This window comes from Molothrus aeneus, chromosome 2 (assembly GCF_037042795.1).
Source record: "Molothrus aeneus isolate 106 chromosome 2, BPBGC_Maene_1.0, whole genome shotgun sequence".
In the NCBI taxonomy this organism is placed as follows: domain Eukaryota; kingdom Metazoa; phylum Chordata; class Aves; order Passeriformes; family Icteridae; genus Molothrus; species Molothrus aeneus.
This window is the reverse complement of record NC_089647.1, coordinates 106,023,986-106,042,005: the sequence shown is the minus strand read 5'-3', so window position 1 is coordinate 106,042,005 and position 18,020 is coordinate 106,023,986. Positions and strand designations below refer to the sequence as shown.

The 18,020-nt window shown below is 37.8% G+C and overlaps 1 protein-coding gene across 4 annotated transcripts in view; it reads right to left on the bottom strand.

Moving 5' to 3' along the window:
• Positions 1–804: 804 nt before the first annotated feature.
• Positions 805–18,020, bottom strand: part of GK (glycerol kinase) — a 39,014-nt gene continuing 21,798 nt past the window's right edge. For 2 of the 4 annotated variants that reach the window (XM_066545455.1, XM_066545456.1), the window contains 6 exons: positions 16,432–16,516; positions 13,049–13,169; positions 12,718–12,861; positions 12,044–12,121; positions 10,541–10,627; positions 4,960–7,394 (listed from right to left, as the gene is read on the bottom strand). In XM_066545455.1, the coding sequence (XP_066401552.1) occupies positions 7,387–7,394; positions 10,541–10,627; positions 12,044–12,121; positions 12,718–12,861; positions 13,049–13,169; positions 16,432–16,516 (523 nt within the window). In that variant the 3' untranslated portion in view covers positions 4,960–7,386. Of the gene's footprint in view, positions 1,293–4,959; positions 7,395–10,540; positions 10,628–12,043; positions 12,122–12,717; positions 12,862–13,048; positions 13,170–16,431; positions 16,517–18,020 lie in introns of those variants that run through there. The other 2 variants (XM_066545457.1, XM_066545458.1) reach the window with 2 other exon arrangements.

The window sequence follows — 18,020 nt, the reverse complement described above, 5'->3', positions numbered from 1 at the left end:
CTAATTATACTTCAATGGATATGGGCTACTAGGTCTGTGTGTAACCTTGGTGCTGGAACTTCCTGACCTTTAGGTGGAAATTCATAATATGAACAATCTTAAGGGAATATCTGTAAACAAGAATTACCACACCACTTTTTTTTTTTTTAATTTTATTATGAAAGACCTCCCTGTCTTTCCTCATAAGTGTTTAGTACCACATGTTTAGTGCAAACTTGTTTGGCAGTGCTGATCTACAGTGTGTAAGTGAGCTGCCTGCATGCTGATGTTATCTTTGTTTCTATTGTAAGGTAGTGCAGCTGTGACTCATGTTTCTGCATAAATATTTAAATCCTGATTTCAACATTTTCATTTTGACAATAATGTGCCAAATGCTGCTGGGATAATTTCAACAGATTTTGAAAAGCAAGTGGGAATAACTGATTGGCTTTCTTTAACGAAGCTATAATGAACTCTCCCAACAATTTCAGATATATCAAGGGTATTCTGTAAACCAGTGTCATCCTACTGTAATGACCTTTAACCATCCTGTTGCTTGTTATATTGATCTACTATTGTGTTACACTGTGTTCTGAACTGCTAAAATTCAGGTGTTTTTTTCTACCTTTACCAAGTTCTTACTCACACACTGAATAATAAAACCCTACCTGCATATTCCAATATACAGAGTAGCTCATCTGCACATCAGCTGTGACTCAGTATTTCACATCCTCATGAATAAGCAAATAACCTATTTCAAGATTAGCAAATAAAATCTTTCAGCACAATTATGTTTCATTTAATTTAATCATTAATTATATTGACATGAGTTGTGCTTAGCATTGCTGAACATTGCTTAACATTTCCAAGTTTGACAAACCCTGCCTTGTGTGCAGTTCTTTGTTGATGTGATATCAGAAGTCAAACAAAAAAGTCTGGTAAGAGTCAAAGTAATGATGGCATGGTCCAAAATGTGTCACTGGGTATGGCAGCCCCTGACTTGAGCTGGAAATCCATCAGTGAGCTGAAATCCAAAGCAAGACAAGGTGCAATTTGTTTTCTTTAAGGTTTATGCATTAGAGTCACAGGATAGAGGCACCATGCTGCACTTGAGGTGGTCTTCACCTTTTAGAGGACTAGAGTCCACATAAAAATAGCTTGTGTTGGTGATACATACCTATTTCCTGGTGGAGAGACTTAAAAATACATGTCTTGAAGTTTAGCTGAGAACAATATTATGTTACCATCTTGTATTTTGCTTCACAGTGACATGATTCTTGCATGTTCCAGATTGCCTCCTTTTCTTCTTTTTCCTTAAAAAAACCCAAAAAATGGAAAATATCTGATGTCTCCAGTATTTCTACTGTGATATCTCTAAAAGCATTTTATTTTGTTAAAGCACTTTCTTCTGCTGAAGAGTCAGTTCTTCAGAATTGTACAACAGAAGAATTATTGCCCTTGAGAAATTAAGGTTGACAAGCTGCAATGGTACATTCATTTCCCAAAAATGCTGTCCACAGAAGACTTGAGGTTAGAGTCTAGTTATGAGCTGATAGAGTTTGAAGAAGTTTACAGTTTTTCAAGTAACCTTCCTTCATATTGAAGCAGCACCCGACTTCAGTGTTTGTAGAGGAATGAGATTTTAATACTGAAACATCATGTAGGGAAGGATATTAATATTTGTGTTATGTATCCTCTCAACTGACTCCTGGTGTTCCAGAGTGAGAAGTAATAACAAAGGGATTTCTGTGCTCATAAAAACTAATGAGTTCATGAATCTGTATCAAACAATAAGCTCTGTGGCAATTTTTTTAGCAGTGGCTCCACCTGCAAGACAACCTATGCCAGAAGAAGGGATAAGACTGAAAGCTTAGCAAAAATAAGCAGCTGAAGTGACATAGCCTCCACTCCTGAAGGTGTTTATGAGTATCAAAGGATCTGTGCGGGCTGTTGAGCACGCTAACTCATCCTCTTGACAAAACAAACAGAAAACAACTGCAACTGGCTGTAGTGGTGGGAGGGAAAATGCTTGTTCTAGATAGTGACAACTGATGGCCAGTGCCATCCTGTCTGTTTCTAGTTGCACAAGACCTAGGGAGTGTGTCAGGAGATCAGGAAGCTAGAGCTGCTGGAGCCTCAGTTCCCAGTATGCTCCTGAAGAACTGAGAAGGAACAGTGTGGGTGATCCCTCCAGCTGAAGTGGATGTACTTTGAAGGATAATCAGAGAAGGAACTCCTAGACCAGCAGCCCACAGATCTGAAGGAAAAAACCACTACAGAAAAAAAATTAATTACCCCATACCCATGTCTTCCTATTACAAAAACTTAAGGAACCCATACTTTTAGGTTTTGCTAACTGAATTTAACTGTGATGTCTTTGGAAACACATTATCCCATGCTTGCCTTCTAGGCTCCTTTGAACCACCTGGTGGTGTAATTCCCTATGAATAATAGGGTGTTAGATTAAAGCAATCAGAAATCTGAAAAAGAGTAATTTTACTTAAACTCCCACTGCAACTGCTGAAGAGAATGTCTCTCAGGAGTAAACCAAGCAAGATAAGCAGCCCACAGTCGGGCTGACTCTTCCAAAGCAAATACATACACAGTGAGACTGCCAGCTGAAGAATGTTGAAATACAACAGTGGGTGACAGCTGGTTCATACAAACTGAACTGGATTTGTCCAAATAAACCAGCATGGACTTTCCCCTAGCCTTTGTTCTGAGCTGGCTCAAGGCTGCAGCCTGTGCTGGGGTTCAGCTGTGGCTGATCTAACCAGCCCCACAGATGGACCAGGGAGGGCACCTCTGTCTGGGCCAACACTCTGCTCAGAGCAGGGTCAGAGAGATCAGGGCTGTGTCCATCAGGTTTGGCATATCTTGGATGAGATCCCACCTGCTCCCTTGTGTGACCACTCTCAGCATAAAACATTGTTTTCTTTTGTTTGAAGAATGAAATGAAATTTCCTGTGCTCACTTGTGTCATTTGTCTTTTGTTCTGTCACTGGGCAGCACTGAGAAGGGTCTGGCTTTCAGTCCTTGTGCCAGGAATTTATATGTGAGCTTTCTCCAAGTTGAATATGCCCAGGCATCTCAACTTCTCACCCATGACAAATGCTCTAACACCTCATCCATCTCTGTGGCCTGGCACAGGTCTCCCTCTGTTATGTCTGTGTTTCTCATCCTGGCAGTCCCAGAGCAGGATGCAGCACTCCTGGTACCACAGAATCATGGAATGCTTTGGGCTGGAAGGGATCCTAAAGATGATGTTGTTCCAGCTGCTCTGTCATGGCCAGGGACATTTTCCACTAGAGCAGGTTGCTCAGAGCCCCATCCAACCTGGCAATGAACATTTCTGGGGTTGGGGCATCCACAGCTTCTGTGGGCAGCAGCTGTGTCTGAGAAGGGCTGAGTGAAGGATCCCCTCCCCTGCCTGCTGCTGCTGCTCTGCCTGACGCAGCCCGAGGTGCTCTTTGCCTTCTTTGGCCAGTTGCTGGAAACAAGGGTTCAGCTTGGTGTCCACCAGGAGCCCCCTGGACCTGTCCTGCAGAGAGAGCTGCTTCCCAGCAGGTTGGTCCCTGGCCTGTCCCAGTGCAGGGTTTGTGCCTCCTGGGCTGGGACCTGGCACTTCCCCTTGCAGAGCTTCCTCAGGTCCCTGCCAGCCCACTTTTCCAGTCTGTAGAGATCCCTCAGGACAAATCATTCCAGCAATGCTCCTGTGCCACTCCCCAGCTTTAAAGGGCTGCCACTCATTTGCCCATCTTTATCTCCATGATTGATGAATACTGCTTCCATAAATTCCAGTAATTTATATAAAATATATATATAGCAATTAAAAAAACCATACATGTACATGTAGCAATCATAGTGGGCCCAGCTACAGCTGATAATGGCACAACATTCCAATAGCTGATACAGATCTAGGGCTCTTTAGATGGAAAGATTAGAGCTTGGATGCTGACGTGGATATTAAGAAGATTGCTTATACTGCACGGAGTTCCCGTAACAGACATTGTTGAAAAAAAAGTATTTATAAACTTCTGAAACTAATTAAATTAATAAAATTGCAATCTCATAGTATTCCAGCTTGATGAGTCATGAAATATGAGTACACTCCTGTGCAGGGCAGCTAAGGGCAAGGCTGCAATTCTGCTGTGTGAAAGGAAGACACTGGAGTCTCATGGGCAGAGGGAGAAGCCTGATATTGAGTGATAAGTGTTTGTGTGCTGATGTGAAGCTTAAATGTGTTTTTGTTTCCAGGGTGTGTGTTGGTGTGTGTTTTTTGTTTCTGACACACACAACTGATTTCCATAGAGGAGACTAAGGATTTGTAAAGACTAAGGATTTGTAAAGGCTATGGATGAAGGCCATATCCTTGGATAATCATGGAGACTGGATGTGTAGAAGGCAGCTGGAAGCCACAAAGAGACAGAGTAATAATCCAGCAGGTGCACTCCTTAAATGCACTTAAAAAACACTTTAAAAACCCATCAGATAGAACTCATGCTCCTTTTGTAAAATAACAGAGGCACCTTCTGCTCCCAGCTATCACCCCCAGCAATGTTTGCAATTTCATGAACATTTCTCCCCACAACTCACAAAGGCTTTTGAATCTGTAGCAATTGCCAGACTATGGCATAAGACCAAAATCTGTTTGGTGTATTGGCCCCACCCCACCTCTGCATCAAACCTGTACTACGACCATGTTCCTTCCTGTTGTTTTACTTGTGTTTTCCTGCTTTTTCCTGAACATGGAGGGACTTGAGGAAATGCAATTTCTAATCCAGTCCTTGAGTCCTTGCATCACTGAAGCAGAATGCAGAACTGCATGTATTTCACCTGTACATCTGAGCAACCTAAAGCATGGCTCAAAGTGGCTGCTTTACTGCTTTATATACATCAGTGTATACTCGTGCCTCATGTAAAAATGTTAGTGACAATGTGTCTGAAAGATGATGTGCAAGAATAAACTGACACCTTCCATCAATTCATTTATGGTACTTTAATACCAAGTTAATGCATTTCTCAATTAAGAATTTATAAACTGGTAATTCATAAAAAAAAAAAAAATCACAGCTTCAGAAAAAGCTAACTTTAACAGTTTGTCCCCTCCCCGCCAACAAGCAGTTTACAATATATTTCAACTATGTTGGTAGAAAGTTAACAGTGATGTGAAACTCTTAAAAAACATTTGCAACAGCAATTGAAAATAAAATAATGATTTTTACTCAGTGAAAAATTAATAGGAATTGTGTTTCCCAGTAAAAGATAAGTCAGAAAAGCAGCAAAAATTCCCTCTCCTACTTGTTAGGTACAAGCTTTCCCCCTGCCACATTTATCATGGGCAAAGGCCACACTTCAGCATTATTCGTTCCCAGGTCCAGCACTCCAGTGGTTTTGGCAAGACTCAGAGGTCATATTCCAAAGTCCAGAGTTTGAGGTGTGTGCTGCCCCTGCTCCCTGTGCTCCACAGCTGCTCCATTCCTCTTCCTTGGGGTACAGTGGGATCAGAAACAGCTCAGAGTAAAGGTAAGGAGTATGAGATTTTTTTTCTATGGGATCACATTCTTTTTTTCACTCTTCACTTCTCCAATACAAACTGGAAACACCAGAAATTTTGGCTGTCACGCTTCACATGTGAGTATTTACAGGAGAGACAGGATTTGAATGATGCTGTTATATTTTCACTTGTATACAAAATCCCTTCTCTCTGCTGAAGTTATACATGCAACCACAGGACAAAAAAATGTTCCTTCTCTATCTTCTAAGTTAAAAGTCACATTTTCAAAAGTCATTGCACTTGACAATAAAAAGGCAATTAATATGCATTTGATATTAAATATATTGTACAGACCTGAATTTCTGTGCAATTCATTGCTTCAGACATATAACATCCTTTTAAAAACTAAGCCTCTAATCAAAGAAAAACTTTGTTAAAGACAAAAATCTTTAAGAACAAATGCACACAAAAAACCTCTCCCTTTAACTCCTAGTGCATTTAAACACATCTTTGAAATTCTCTGTGTTGTTCCCACATTTAACCTTGCTGCCATTCCATACTGGTCTAACATCACTACACAAGAACACCTTCTCCTTGACTTAACCAATAAGGCTGGCATTTAGGATGCTGTTGGTACAAACAGGAAAGCTGAAGATAAGATTATTACCTCACTCCTTTCATGTGGAAAACAAAGGATTTCAAAGTGGATGGGATTCAGCTGTCACCATTGTCTGTAAATTCCAGTGGCCCATTTCAGGTGCCAGTACTTACTCTACTGAGCCAGGGTTTTGGATTGTCCCAGCATATTTTGCAACAACTTGCAGTTAAAACTATGGACAAGGAAACTGAAAGGGAGATGATTTTGGTCCCTGAGATATACTAAATGAAATCAAGAACTAAAGCACTGATACTTAGTTTGAAGTGGACCCTCTTTAATGAAAACTAAGTTAGCTTCAACTTTCTAAAGTTTAACAAATAGTCACTTAAGCAGGATGACAGGATATATGCAGTATTGGTCAAGGAAAGTGCACTATACAGAGTAGTTTGAAAACTTATCAGTTGCTGAGTTATCAAGCAGCAGTCCTGTCAATAGCATGCTGCACCAAACTTGTCTTTCCAAGCTAGCACAAAACCACAGGATGAAACATGGCCTTAACCAAAACACTATTTTCTCTCATCTCTTTAAAGGTACAACTACAGGATTTAGTGTCATAAATACTTATGATGGGCCAAGTGACTGCATGTACCAGAAGCAAACCCAACTTCTTAACCTTGCAACTGAATGTTTCAGCAATACTCTGGACCATAGCAGCAAACTCCTCATTGCCAAACCAGAGGCAATGTGTGCTATGGTCATCCATCTTGGGCTAGTGTTTAAAAGGTTTGTACCATGGAAGGTGTTTCACACCAGTGGCAACTACAAGAAAACATCTTTGGCAACCATTGGCATATGAAAAGTAATTCACAGCAGCTGGAAGAATTGTAAGATGTTTATAAAGTTCCATAGTGCATCATTAACTTTCTGAAGTATGTTGTATGAAGTACCAAACTCCTGAAAAGGACAGCTAAACATCTGCCATCATTACCTCAGAGACTGCAGGTTTTTTTCATACCACTTTCTCAGACAAAGCTAGGGCTTGTGAGATTTTGGAGGATGATGTGAGATTGTCCACACAAAGGCTTCCAGTACAGTTGGAGCTGATTTGGGCAAGGGAACAGAGTAATGAAGGGCTGAAGACTGAATTTTCAGTGCACCACTGGGAAGTTATGCAGGGACTGGTGACAGATGGATTCGTGAATATATTGAACCACAAAAGTAGCATAATCATGTTGGTGGTGGAATCTCTTCAGACAACAAAACAAACCAAAACAAAAAAATCAGCTGCATCCAGTGAGTCCACTAAGTAGCCTCATTTACCTTAAATAAAAAATGTGTGCATTAGGATTACAGAACTTATTTTAAAATATTAGTAACACTTTATAACACAACTGAGCTATAAGAGGAATTCAGTAAAACCAACTTTTGTTTTCAACTACTGCAATTATAAATTACATATGTCTTGTGACACCAGATAAGCCAGCTCTTAAGTGTGTGGGATGTGCACAGTAGGGGAAGCAGAGACCACACTGCTAAGATGGGTAAATTTTTAACAAGTAGAAGGAATGAAAGAAGGTAATTTAAGCTTGTTTTCTTCTAAATATGAGTTCAACTTTCAGAAATTTGGAAAATATTATTGCAAGTATCTTGCAGAACTGCACAGTGATCCCTATACATAAATTAGTAAGCAATTTGGCAGTAACAATCACAACAAAAGAAACTAAAAAGGAAAACCATAATCTTACAAAAAAAAAAAAAACAAAACCACAAAAACAACAGGGTATTTAAGCAGGGACAATATAGTTTTGCTGATAAGCACTGATGCCTCATTCTGTGAGAATAAAGTCAAATAACTTTATACCCCAGATGACACATAAGACCCCATATATAGCCAATCCCAACTATACCTGACTTGAGAGATGCCAATTTAAGCCCACAAAGGCACTTATTTAAATTTGAGTCTAATAAAATATAGGATAATTTTCAGTTAACTCCTACCCACCCTGTGCAAAAACAAAACCAAAAAAAACAAAACAAAAAAACTGCAGGTATGGAATACATTGAAATCTCTCTGATGTCAACTTCCAAAATGAGTGTGAAAAACTTAAAAAAATCTTAGCATAAGGACTTCAATTGTTTTATGCACCTTGCTTCAATAGTGAAAAATACCATCCATTTCTCTCCAGGAGAAAAGAATGAAGATCATAAAATAAGGTACAAGATTATGATTTTGATGAAATTACGAAGTTATATAATTAATAGAGTATTGTTCAGTCATCAGGTGCCACATAAAAAGGCAGCTTAGCAATTCTGTAAATGGGGTTTTGCTATGCTAGTGTTCTCTATTCTGGCACAGCAGATTTTTCCTTCACGTTTCAGTAGCTGTAAAATCATGGCCCAGCCCTAGAGATACATGTTCAACATCAGCACTGTTGCCATGTGAGACTTACTGCTGTTTCAGCACATGAAGGATGAATTCAATCCTCCCTAAATTCAACCCTCAAACCTACTACTCCAATGACTGCATCGGAGTTACAGTTTTTCACTAAAATATAAAATGTAACAAATTAATTAAATGGAGTTTCTGCCCAGAATTGGAAGGAAAGCCTGGTCAAAAAGCCTTTTAAAAGCAAAAGGATATTTACCAGAGCCAGTGTCTGAGGGGGAAGCAGCTGTGCTCCAATGGACAATGCAAATTCTTTATCTCATGTTCTACACTAATGACAGCTGGGCAAAACTACAACCTGTACGTGACATCATTGTTGCTGTTCCTTTTGAGACCTCACCATTTTTAAAACAAAGAACAGGAAACTTCTCATCTTCCCAAGCTTGTAAATAGTGAAGCAATATATTCATATGTAAAGTAATCATACTGGTATGTATAACAACTATATACAACTAGTTACAGTAACCATATTGATAGTTACTGTTATCTCAAAACAAGGTCAAAAACGAGTTCTAAAGGTCACAGTGAGTTGAGATGAATATGTTTCCCAATTGTGGGTCAGAAAGGCACTGACAAGATTAAAAAAGGGAGAAAAAGAAATCTTTTCCTATGAGTTCCAGCAGTGCAAATTTAATATGCAGGTTACTGATTAGTTGATTTTAAAAAGCAATTCCAACATTCAAGTTGCTTATTTGTTCATTTATCATTGATTTTCCATCTTATTTTAAGTACCCTCTATGTGGTGAAGCACCTGACCTGGAATTTATATTCATTTATATTCATATTACTTTGTTCAGCTTGCTAAAAATTTACCCACTTATTCACAGCTGGCTTTATTTTATTCTTCATAATATAGATATTTCTCACTCACAGATACATTCCAGAGTTAGTAAATAACTGAAAATCCATTTGTTCCTTTTGATTTTTGCCTAGCACTTGTTTAGCTTGATTTTAGTTCTCCTACAAGCTGCAACCATCTCTTCCATGCAAGGAAAATTGAATCGTTAATTCAGGCTGAATGAGTAGAAACAAGATACAAACACATCACCACAGGAGCATGCTAGAGTCCTCAATTGTCTGTTTAATTAACACCTCCTTGCTTATCCCTCCAAAACCAAAACAAAAAAAGAAAACTAAACAACCCCCAAGTTTACTAAGCAGCAACAATGCCTCTACTGTAAAATAGTAAAAATAGTATCTCTGCATTGAAATTCCGAGATAAAGAATAAATGACATCATCAAACAAACTTCCTTTTCTTACTGTAAGAATATCTTAATGAAATGCCTTACTTCTGGCATAAGTAACTGTCATCTACATTAAGAGATTTCTTTTAAAATAACTTGTACATTAACAGGTTGAAGATGCATCTTCATTGCATATGCACACAGTCCCTTCCCAGTTTTGCAGTTAAGCCTTTTAGGGTCTCTTCTTTTCAGACTAAATTAATTCACTTATCCATCAAGAGCAAAATACAAGAAGAATGTTTTATAGATTTAGTAGATGAAGATTTCTAACAATACAATAGTTTTAAGGGGTCCAGAAAAATCATGGGTGCATGAAGTCTTTCAGGGACAGAAGAAATAGTTTTCACTTAATATAAACAAGGTCCTCAAAATAATTAAAAACAGTGCAAGAAGAAATACAGGATAAAGGATGGAACCTTATTCTATCTGCCATGCACACTGTAAAGCAGGCCATGCATAACTCTGCTAGGCTGCTCCAACCTGTATCCCTTTTATAAACTGTGCAATCTGCACAGACAGACAAAGGAGAGTCCAAGGTTTCATGTGCATCCAACAACTACAAATTAAATGGCACATGAGGATGGATTTGAGATGGCATTCCCTTGGTTCCCTTAGGCACATTATCCCTGATTCACACCCTCAAACGTTTGTGTGCATGAACAACAAAAAGCATCAGTCATTTTTGCTAGAAACAAACAGATGGAATACAAAAAAACCCAAAACTTAAAATAATGCAGATAGTTTTTAAAGTGATCTAATTCAAATAATAACTAACCTGAGAGGTACTTTGCTCCGATTAACATTAGCATGCTACTCATAATAAAAACACTGAAAGGCAGACTAGAGAAGATACTACTGTCACCTGATGGCATCCAGGGAATGGTGTTTCCAGTCAAGCAAATCAAAAGAGAAATATATATATAAATTGCAGTATATGTGTTAAATATATATGAAAAGCAAAAAGTAACAAATGTGTGACATTTGCAGAAGAACTAAAAAAATATTATGCATAAACCCCATAATAATTCAAAAGGTTTTCTCTGTAAGAATTCAAGTCCAAATTCCACTATCAGCACAATATAGGTTGAGCCCATTTCTAGTTTTCTTCAATCCCAACCTACCCCTAAAGTATCAAAGAACTAAGGAAAATAACATTTGCCCCCCAGGTGTTAGACCAGAAAAATCACTAAATTAAGTTTTGATAAACATATCTCTTCACATAAACTGAAGAAAAAACATCTAGATTTATTTACTGTGAGGCACAATTCTTTATCCTAGTAAGATAAGCATCAAGTTAGATGTAAGGGTACTAAATCATAAAGATCAATACTGAAGGGAAACATATTGCTCATGTTAATTCACCTGTTTCCCTTCCCAATAGCCTTGGCAGAATTCTTTGTAAACCATAGTGTTAAATAAAATATTTAAACCAACATATAGGATGGCAAAAGGAAAATTTTAGCTTTCAAGAAGAAAGTGGCCACATGCAGCTTGACAGCTTCAACTGTGGATTTTGGATTGTGGGGGGAGTTTAAATTCTGAGGATTCTTTACTTGATACTTTTAATTTTAATAGTTTTTCCAATAAAAGGGGAATTAAATATAATTGGTAAAGCCCATAAATGATGCATTATATTATTATTCAGGACTAAAAACTTATCCCAAAATAGTACTAAAATAAACATTCAAATTATAGATCACAGGAAGACTGCAGGTTTAATTAATTCAAACATGACAGATGAGAAAGCCCTCTACTACTGAAGAAAATTCTTGTTCAGTCCTTCAAAAGTGTTTTCATATTTTCTGTATGTAAACAATAGGTCTGTGTAATTCTTTACTTTATGATAACTCCTTGCTCTTACCCCCTATGGGTCAAATAGATTTTAATAGGGATATGAATCCCTCCTTCCTACACAGCAAATAATGAAGGCAGATACAGCAAGCAAAACCACAGGATGGAACTTTTCTCCTTTGCAGCATGAGGTTATGGTATAAGAAGGTTTACAAAGTCCCTGTGCTCTAAGCATTGTGCTGTATCTTGTCTTGCAGGTGAGATTTTTTCTTTTGCAAACCAGTGCTATCCTGCAAAACCTGCAGCTATTCAGGAGGAAGACCCAGGCTTTCCTGCTTTGTTTCCACAGTGGGTTTAAGTAATGACCTTTAAATCACTATAATAGTCCAGAGATGGCATGAACAGAAAAGGTCAACAAAAGCAAGATGAGCTGCCTAGGTTAACTGGCTAATTAATAACACTTGAGCTGCATTAATTTTTGGTTTACCATTTGAACTGGCAGATGCCTCCCATCCCATAGACTTCATCACAGCTTTCTTCCACCTGGCATAGCGATATTCACTTTCTGAAATTAAGAAATCAGAAAACAGAAAAGCCTCTCAATGCATAGGAATGCAACCACAAATATTTAAGAACCAGATATGGCAATATGAGTTTTTCACTCTTTTGCACAGTATCATTTGTTTGAACAGAGAAAGTAATATAAAATCCTTTTCTGAATACAAAAAAACTCCACCCCAAACCCCACCGTTATGCATACTAAGAAGAAATAAAAGAAATTTTCTTCATGTTCACCAATAAGAAGATTTACAAGCAGGATAAAATTAAACAATTGATATTTATGTAGAAACACTTCAAATACTGTCTTGAAGTAGGGATTTTAGAAGTAATTATAATCAAAATGGTAAGACAAAATTATGTACCAAAAATAAAGAAATAATTGAAAAGACAAAAAAGCATTTATCTTGCACAGGGATTAATTATGTCAAGTGCACACTTTCCATTTCTACAAGCACTTAAGAACTGATGAGAAAGATAGCTAGCTAAAAAGCAATAATAATATAGACTTTTTAAAGCCAAAAGAAGAGTGCCCAAAACAAGTCCTATCAACATCTGTAAAAAAAATAAGTTTGCAACTCAGATAACACAAAAAGGTTTTACCCTCTGGGTTTATCTGTGGTTCAAATCGTTCACATGTCACTGCTGTCAAATCTCCAGGATTCAGACTCCAAACTTCAACACCTTCTGCAGCTCCTGCTGCCATAGCAGCTCCTAAAGCTGTTGTTTCAGCCATTGAAGGCTTTACTGAAGCAAAACACAGAGAAGACCATAATGATTTTTAATGAAATCCCCTTGATGACATCAGAACTAAGGACTGACATATCTATCAAGATACAACAGCAAAGCAATCTACCCAATTTGCTCTCAACAGCCATTACAAACTAATGTTTTCAGCCTTAAAAAGAAAGCAGGACCTGTAAATTCACCTTACCTACTGGAATACAGAGAATGTCTGATTGGAGTTGCATGAGGATTTTGTTATTGGTCATTCCTCCATCTACTTGTAACTGACTTAGTGGAATCCCACAGTCCTTGTTCATAGCATCTAGAATCTTAAATAAGAGTAATACATGTTACAATTTAATTGCACAGAAGTGCTCTGATACCCTCTGAGGGTAAAACACTGATACTACAGCATTTGCTGAAGAGGGTTAAGTAGATCAATCCTCTCTCCTATATATTAAAAGGCAAAACAGACATAATGACAACACAGTTTTGTTTAACACACAGCACGTGCATTCTCTTCATTACAGAATTCCTAGTGTAGGACACCTTTCTCCTCAGGTGCTCTGGATGTATCCTATGTGCTGCTTGTGTGGCCTCAGAGGAATTTTAAGAAAAGTTGATGAGAACATTTATCGAAGCTAACAAAGGAAACAGCAATAATAAATGGAGTCCTTCAGTTGATCATCCTTTGTCTAGGTAGTTTCTCTAATTTGATGGAATAAAGAATTAAAGAATTAAAACATTTGAACTGGCAATCTGGAAGACTCTTCAATAAGAACTGAGGAATGTTGAAATGTTTTGAAAGAGTAGCCTCTTCAAATATTTTCAGTTAGTTGTTGAAAACGGAGAATTTTATTTCAAACAAGACAGAGAGCAAAAATAAACTGTTAGTGCCATTTTTAATAAAATTATGTTTCCTTCATTTGGGCACAGTCTCTAGCTGAAAAATGTTGAAGTGTTTGCAAGGGATAATTACCTAAGACAGAGTATTTAATTCACTGATACCTCTCAATATGCTTTTTAGAGGCTTTCCTAAAACCTAAGACTTGCCTCAAACCTTAGTTACTGGTAACACCATGGCATTGCCCCATAATCACCAATAAATACAGAATAGTGGTTTTTGTAGGGTTTTGTAAAAGCAGTCATTTAAATGACTCATTTACATTTTATACAGCTAGTGCACAAGTTAGGCATTGACAAGTACAGTAGGATTTCCTCTCTGTAATTTTTCAGTGTATTTAAATAAAAAAGAGGCGTGTTTTTCTCAGCTTTAAATGACAAAGTAACACAGACCACAAAAAAGACTAAAACTACAGTGCATTCTGCCCTGTTCTGTAGCTCACAAAGTACCCAGTAATACAATATTTACCAGGAACAAACAACATGCTACTTAAAAAAGAACAAAAAAATTGCAGGCTTGCAAGACAGTGAAAACTACATGGAGATGAACTATCCAGGAGATTCTCCTAGTTTCCAAAAAGTAAGCCAGCAAGGTCCCTTACCAGAAAAATCTTTAAAGGAACCAAAGGAACTGCCCAAGATAAATAAAGGTTAAAAATTATAAGGTAAGAAGAGTAAGGACAGTTTTCATGGTAGCAGCATTTGCCTATGGTCCCACACTATTCAATACGCTAGAAATAAATTGAAAACCAGGATTCTTGCAGAAAGTTTGCTGGCAGTACTATACTAGTACTTATTTCCTTCAAATGCATCACTTCACATTTGTCTGAGGTGGTATTATCTGCCTTTTTTACCATTCAGAACTTCAGCACCATTGGAGGCTCTGGTTTGTTTACCACTGTGTAAGAGAATGTTGGATCAGATGCACTCAGCAGAGATGAAAATAATAAAAAGAATGCTAGAAGCCAGGAAGGGATGAAGGAACAAAACACATCATGGTCATGCTGCTGCTCTCTATTGTACAGAGATGGGATGAAGAGCAAGGACCCAAGTATGCAGATTTTGCCTCATGACAGCATTGTACAGCTCTTAGAACTGAAAATTTGCTTATTTTTCCAAAATTCCCTCTGGAAGAAAAAAATGTAACAAGAGTCATCTATCCGCATAAAGAAGAAGCTTTTTGGATAACAAGGTACTCAGAAGGAGTGAATGTCACAAACAGGCAAGAACTCCAATGAAGATGACCTCCAATGAAGGGTTTTAGGGTTTTCCTGAAGACTTCCTTTCTCACTGGAATTGAAAGAGCTTAGTTTTTGACAAGGCAGAACTAATGATGTATCTTTAGAAAAACATAAATATATTTTACCTGTGTTGCTAGGATTTAATCTGCTCATTTGAGAGTGTCCAGTGCCTGATTAGGCACTCTTGTCATTGTGATAAAATCAAGAGTGACTGAAGTAGGGGGAAGTGTTAGGTCTGTTCAAAGAGTGAACTTCACCCTCACTCAGTCTGACAGCTTTATTCCCCTCTCTCCTACTTCCAGCCACATGCCCTGCCTTGCATTCTGACATTTGCTGAATGCCTCTATGAGGCAGCTGAGGTCATTAATCCAGCAGAAAAATAGCCCAGCAAAAAAAGGGATAATTTTCTGCTGGAAAGTTCACTGAGCTGTCACATGAGAGGGAATGGATGGGAGGATGGACAAGGAAAGAGGAGCAGACAACAAATCAGTTCAGTTGCCTGTAACTTTACCCTGACTTCTAGTACAAGAATTAGAAAATTAGAATGCTACTTCCAATTTCCTTCACAATCTTCTGAGGGCTCAGAGGCTGTCAGCACAGCTTCAAAAGCAGAAGCCTGGGTGAAATCTCTGTCAGTCTTTTTCAATAAGTACTTTATTCCAAATAACTACAGAAACAGCACACTGCTTCCCTCATCTTACATGTTTTGAGCAGGATGCGATTTTGAAAATCAGTATGTTTAAATATCACCAGTTTAATTCAGGTAATCAAATTAAGGCTTGACTGTTATCCTGCAAGGTCTAGGGATTTCATTTCTTCCTGTATTTGCACAGAACCCAGGGACTGCAAACACAGGTGATATAAGGATTCAACGCTCATACTGATATCAACCTCTTTAATTTGGCTGGGGGATTAATTTCCTCTGTGAGAAGTTTAGTTGGCTGTTACTGAATGCCAGCTGAGGCAGTGAAGGATGGAACAGGCAGGAAGTGAAGCCAGCTTTCCCTTGGTATGTTTGCTGCTGTCTTGCCTTAACTCCTTTTTATTCTTGTGTACCAAAAGTGACATAAGCCATCTCTGTCACAGCAGACCATAAAGTGTAGTTTCCTACACCAATGAAACTTTGTAGTTATGTCACTGGCCCTGCCATTCTAAACATTCTGTGTTCTGCCCCTCAAAATATTCACAAAATATGTTCACCTTATTTTACATGCTGGTAAAAAGCAGCATTACCACTCCAAAAAAATGTACCACACAATTTTAGCTAAGTCCACAGGAGCAATTTTTCAACATTAGCAACAAGTAAAGACAACAATAGCATCCAAGTAAAATATAAAGCATATAACTAATCTTCATTAAATCTTTTAAATCTCCTCTTTTCCTGAAGAGCTACAGTTCCTGTTATCACACTAATTTACAATGAATTTAGGACTCCATTTGCCTTTACCTCTCGTGTTTGAAAGCAGACTGCTTCTAGTGCAGCGAAGGCAATGTGGTTTTTATTTGTAAACTGAGTAAGGCCACAGATGATGCTGTTGAAGAGAGAAAAAACCCAATTAGGACACTCTTCTTTATCAGACATAAACCCATCCTTCACACCTAGGTCCTCTTCAAATCTCACTCAGTTCTGTTCTATGAAGACTACTTTTTTAATATTAAAAAGCTTGGTTTTTTAAATCTAAACTCTCTCATTTTTCTGACAAGGTGCTTTCAAGGGTCCATTCAATACAGTTGCCATAAATCATCTGTACACACACACAAACACTCCCACAGGAAAGTAAAAAAAAAGGCTTAAGAGAAAAAAAAAAGGCTTGATTGAGGTTGATTTCTTTTTAAAACAATAAAAATGATCACGAAAATCTTAATGAATTCTATAATATTTTCAGTTCTTAAGGAAAAGCTGTTATGGGTCATTGCTGTTCTCTAAATGGTTGAAATTGTTTTCAGATCTAGTCTGATAATTAGTTGCTTCTGAACCTTCTAAGAGATTTTTGGGTATGGGAATTATGCTACATCTAACTATGAGTAAGCTGAATTCTGCCAATATACTCTGAAAAGCAGAGCAAATAACCATCTTTTATTCTATTTCAACAGCTGAGGAACAGCACAGTACTACACAGAAATACTGCTGGATACATGCAAGTTCAAAGATATTAAAGGACATTTTTTATTGTTAGCATTCCAAAGATCAGTTTTTAACCATTAAAAGTAAAGTATTCTGATATTTCTGAAAAACTGTAAAAACATCTAATTCAGAGATTTTTCTTTTTCCTTAAAGAAAAAGATACATACAAGAAGCATCTGAATTCTAAAAATGCAACTACCTGAAACCTTGGGAACAAGCTAGCCTTTAAGACTTCTTTTCCCACTCTAGGAAAGTTGTTTTTTAATTATATTTGTTATGCTTCCATGACTGCTATGGCATGTTGTGATTCCAACAACAGTAGGCAAGCTCACAACAGCAAAAAAGACAAAACCTATTGCTTGAACTATTACCAGGTGGTTGAGGCTGAGCTACCAGGAAAGGGGCTGTAAAAAAAGGAGTAGAAAGGACTTTTCAATAGACTGGAAAGAAAGCTCTGTACAAGGGGAAGGAGGCCAAGTGGGAAGGAATTACATGGCCTGAAACTGAACTCAAAAACACTAATCAGCACAAAATTCTTCCTTTACTACTTTTGTTGCCTGACAGTTCACAGGAATGCAGACCACTTCTTTTACTGTAGTGAGATAAAAACCCTTTCAAAACCAGAAATTTTTTTCCCTGCCCCATACTGGTTTTGGTTTTTTGTTTATTTTTGGTTTTTTTTTTTTTTGAGGAGGGGGACAAGGAGAGGAGAGGAGGATCAATAGCTGGGCTAGCTAATCCTTCCTTTGCTCCCAGTAGCAGTTGCTGTTTTGATCAGGTTAAATATAGAACAGAAACATAGCTCATGAAAATACCATAGAGAATAATGTATCTGGACACATCAAGGCAACAAAAAGGAAAATTTCACATACCTGGAAGGAATATTTGTAAAATTATTAAATCCCCCTGCA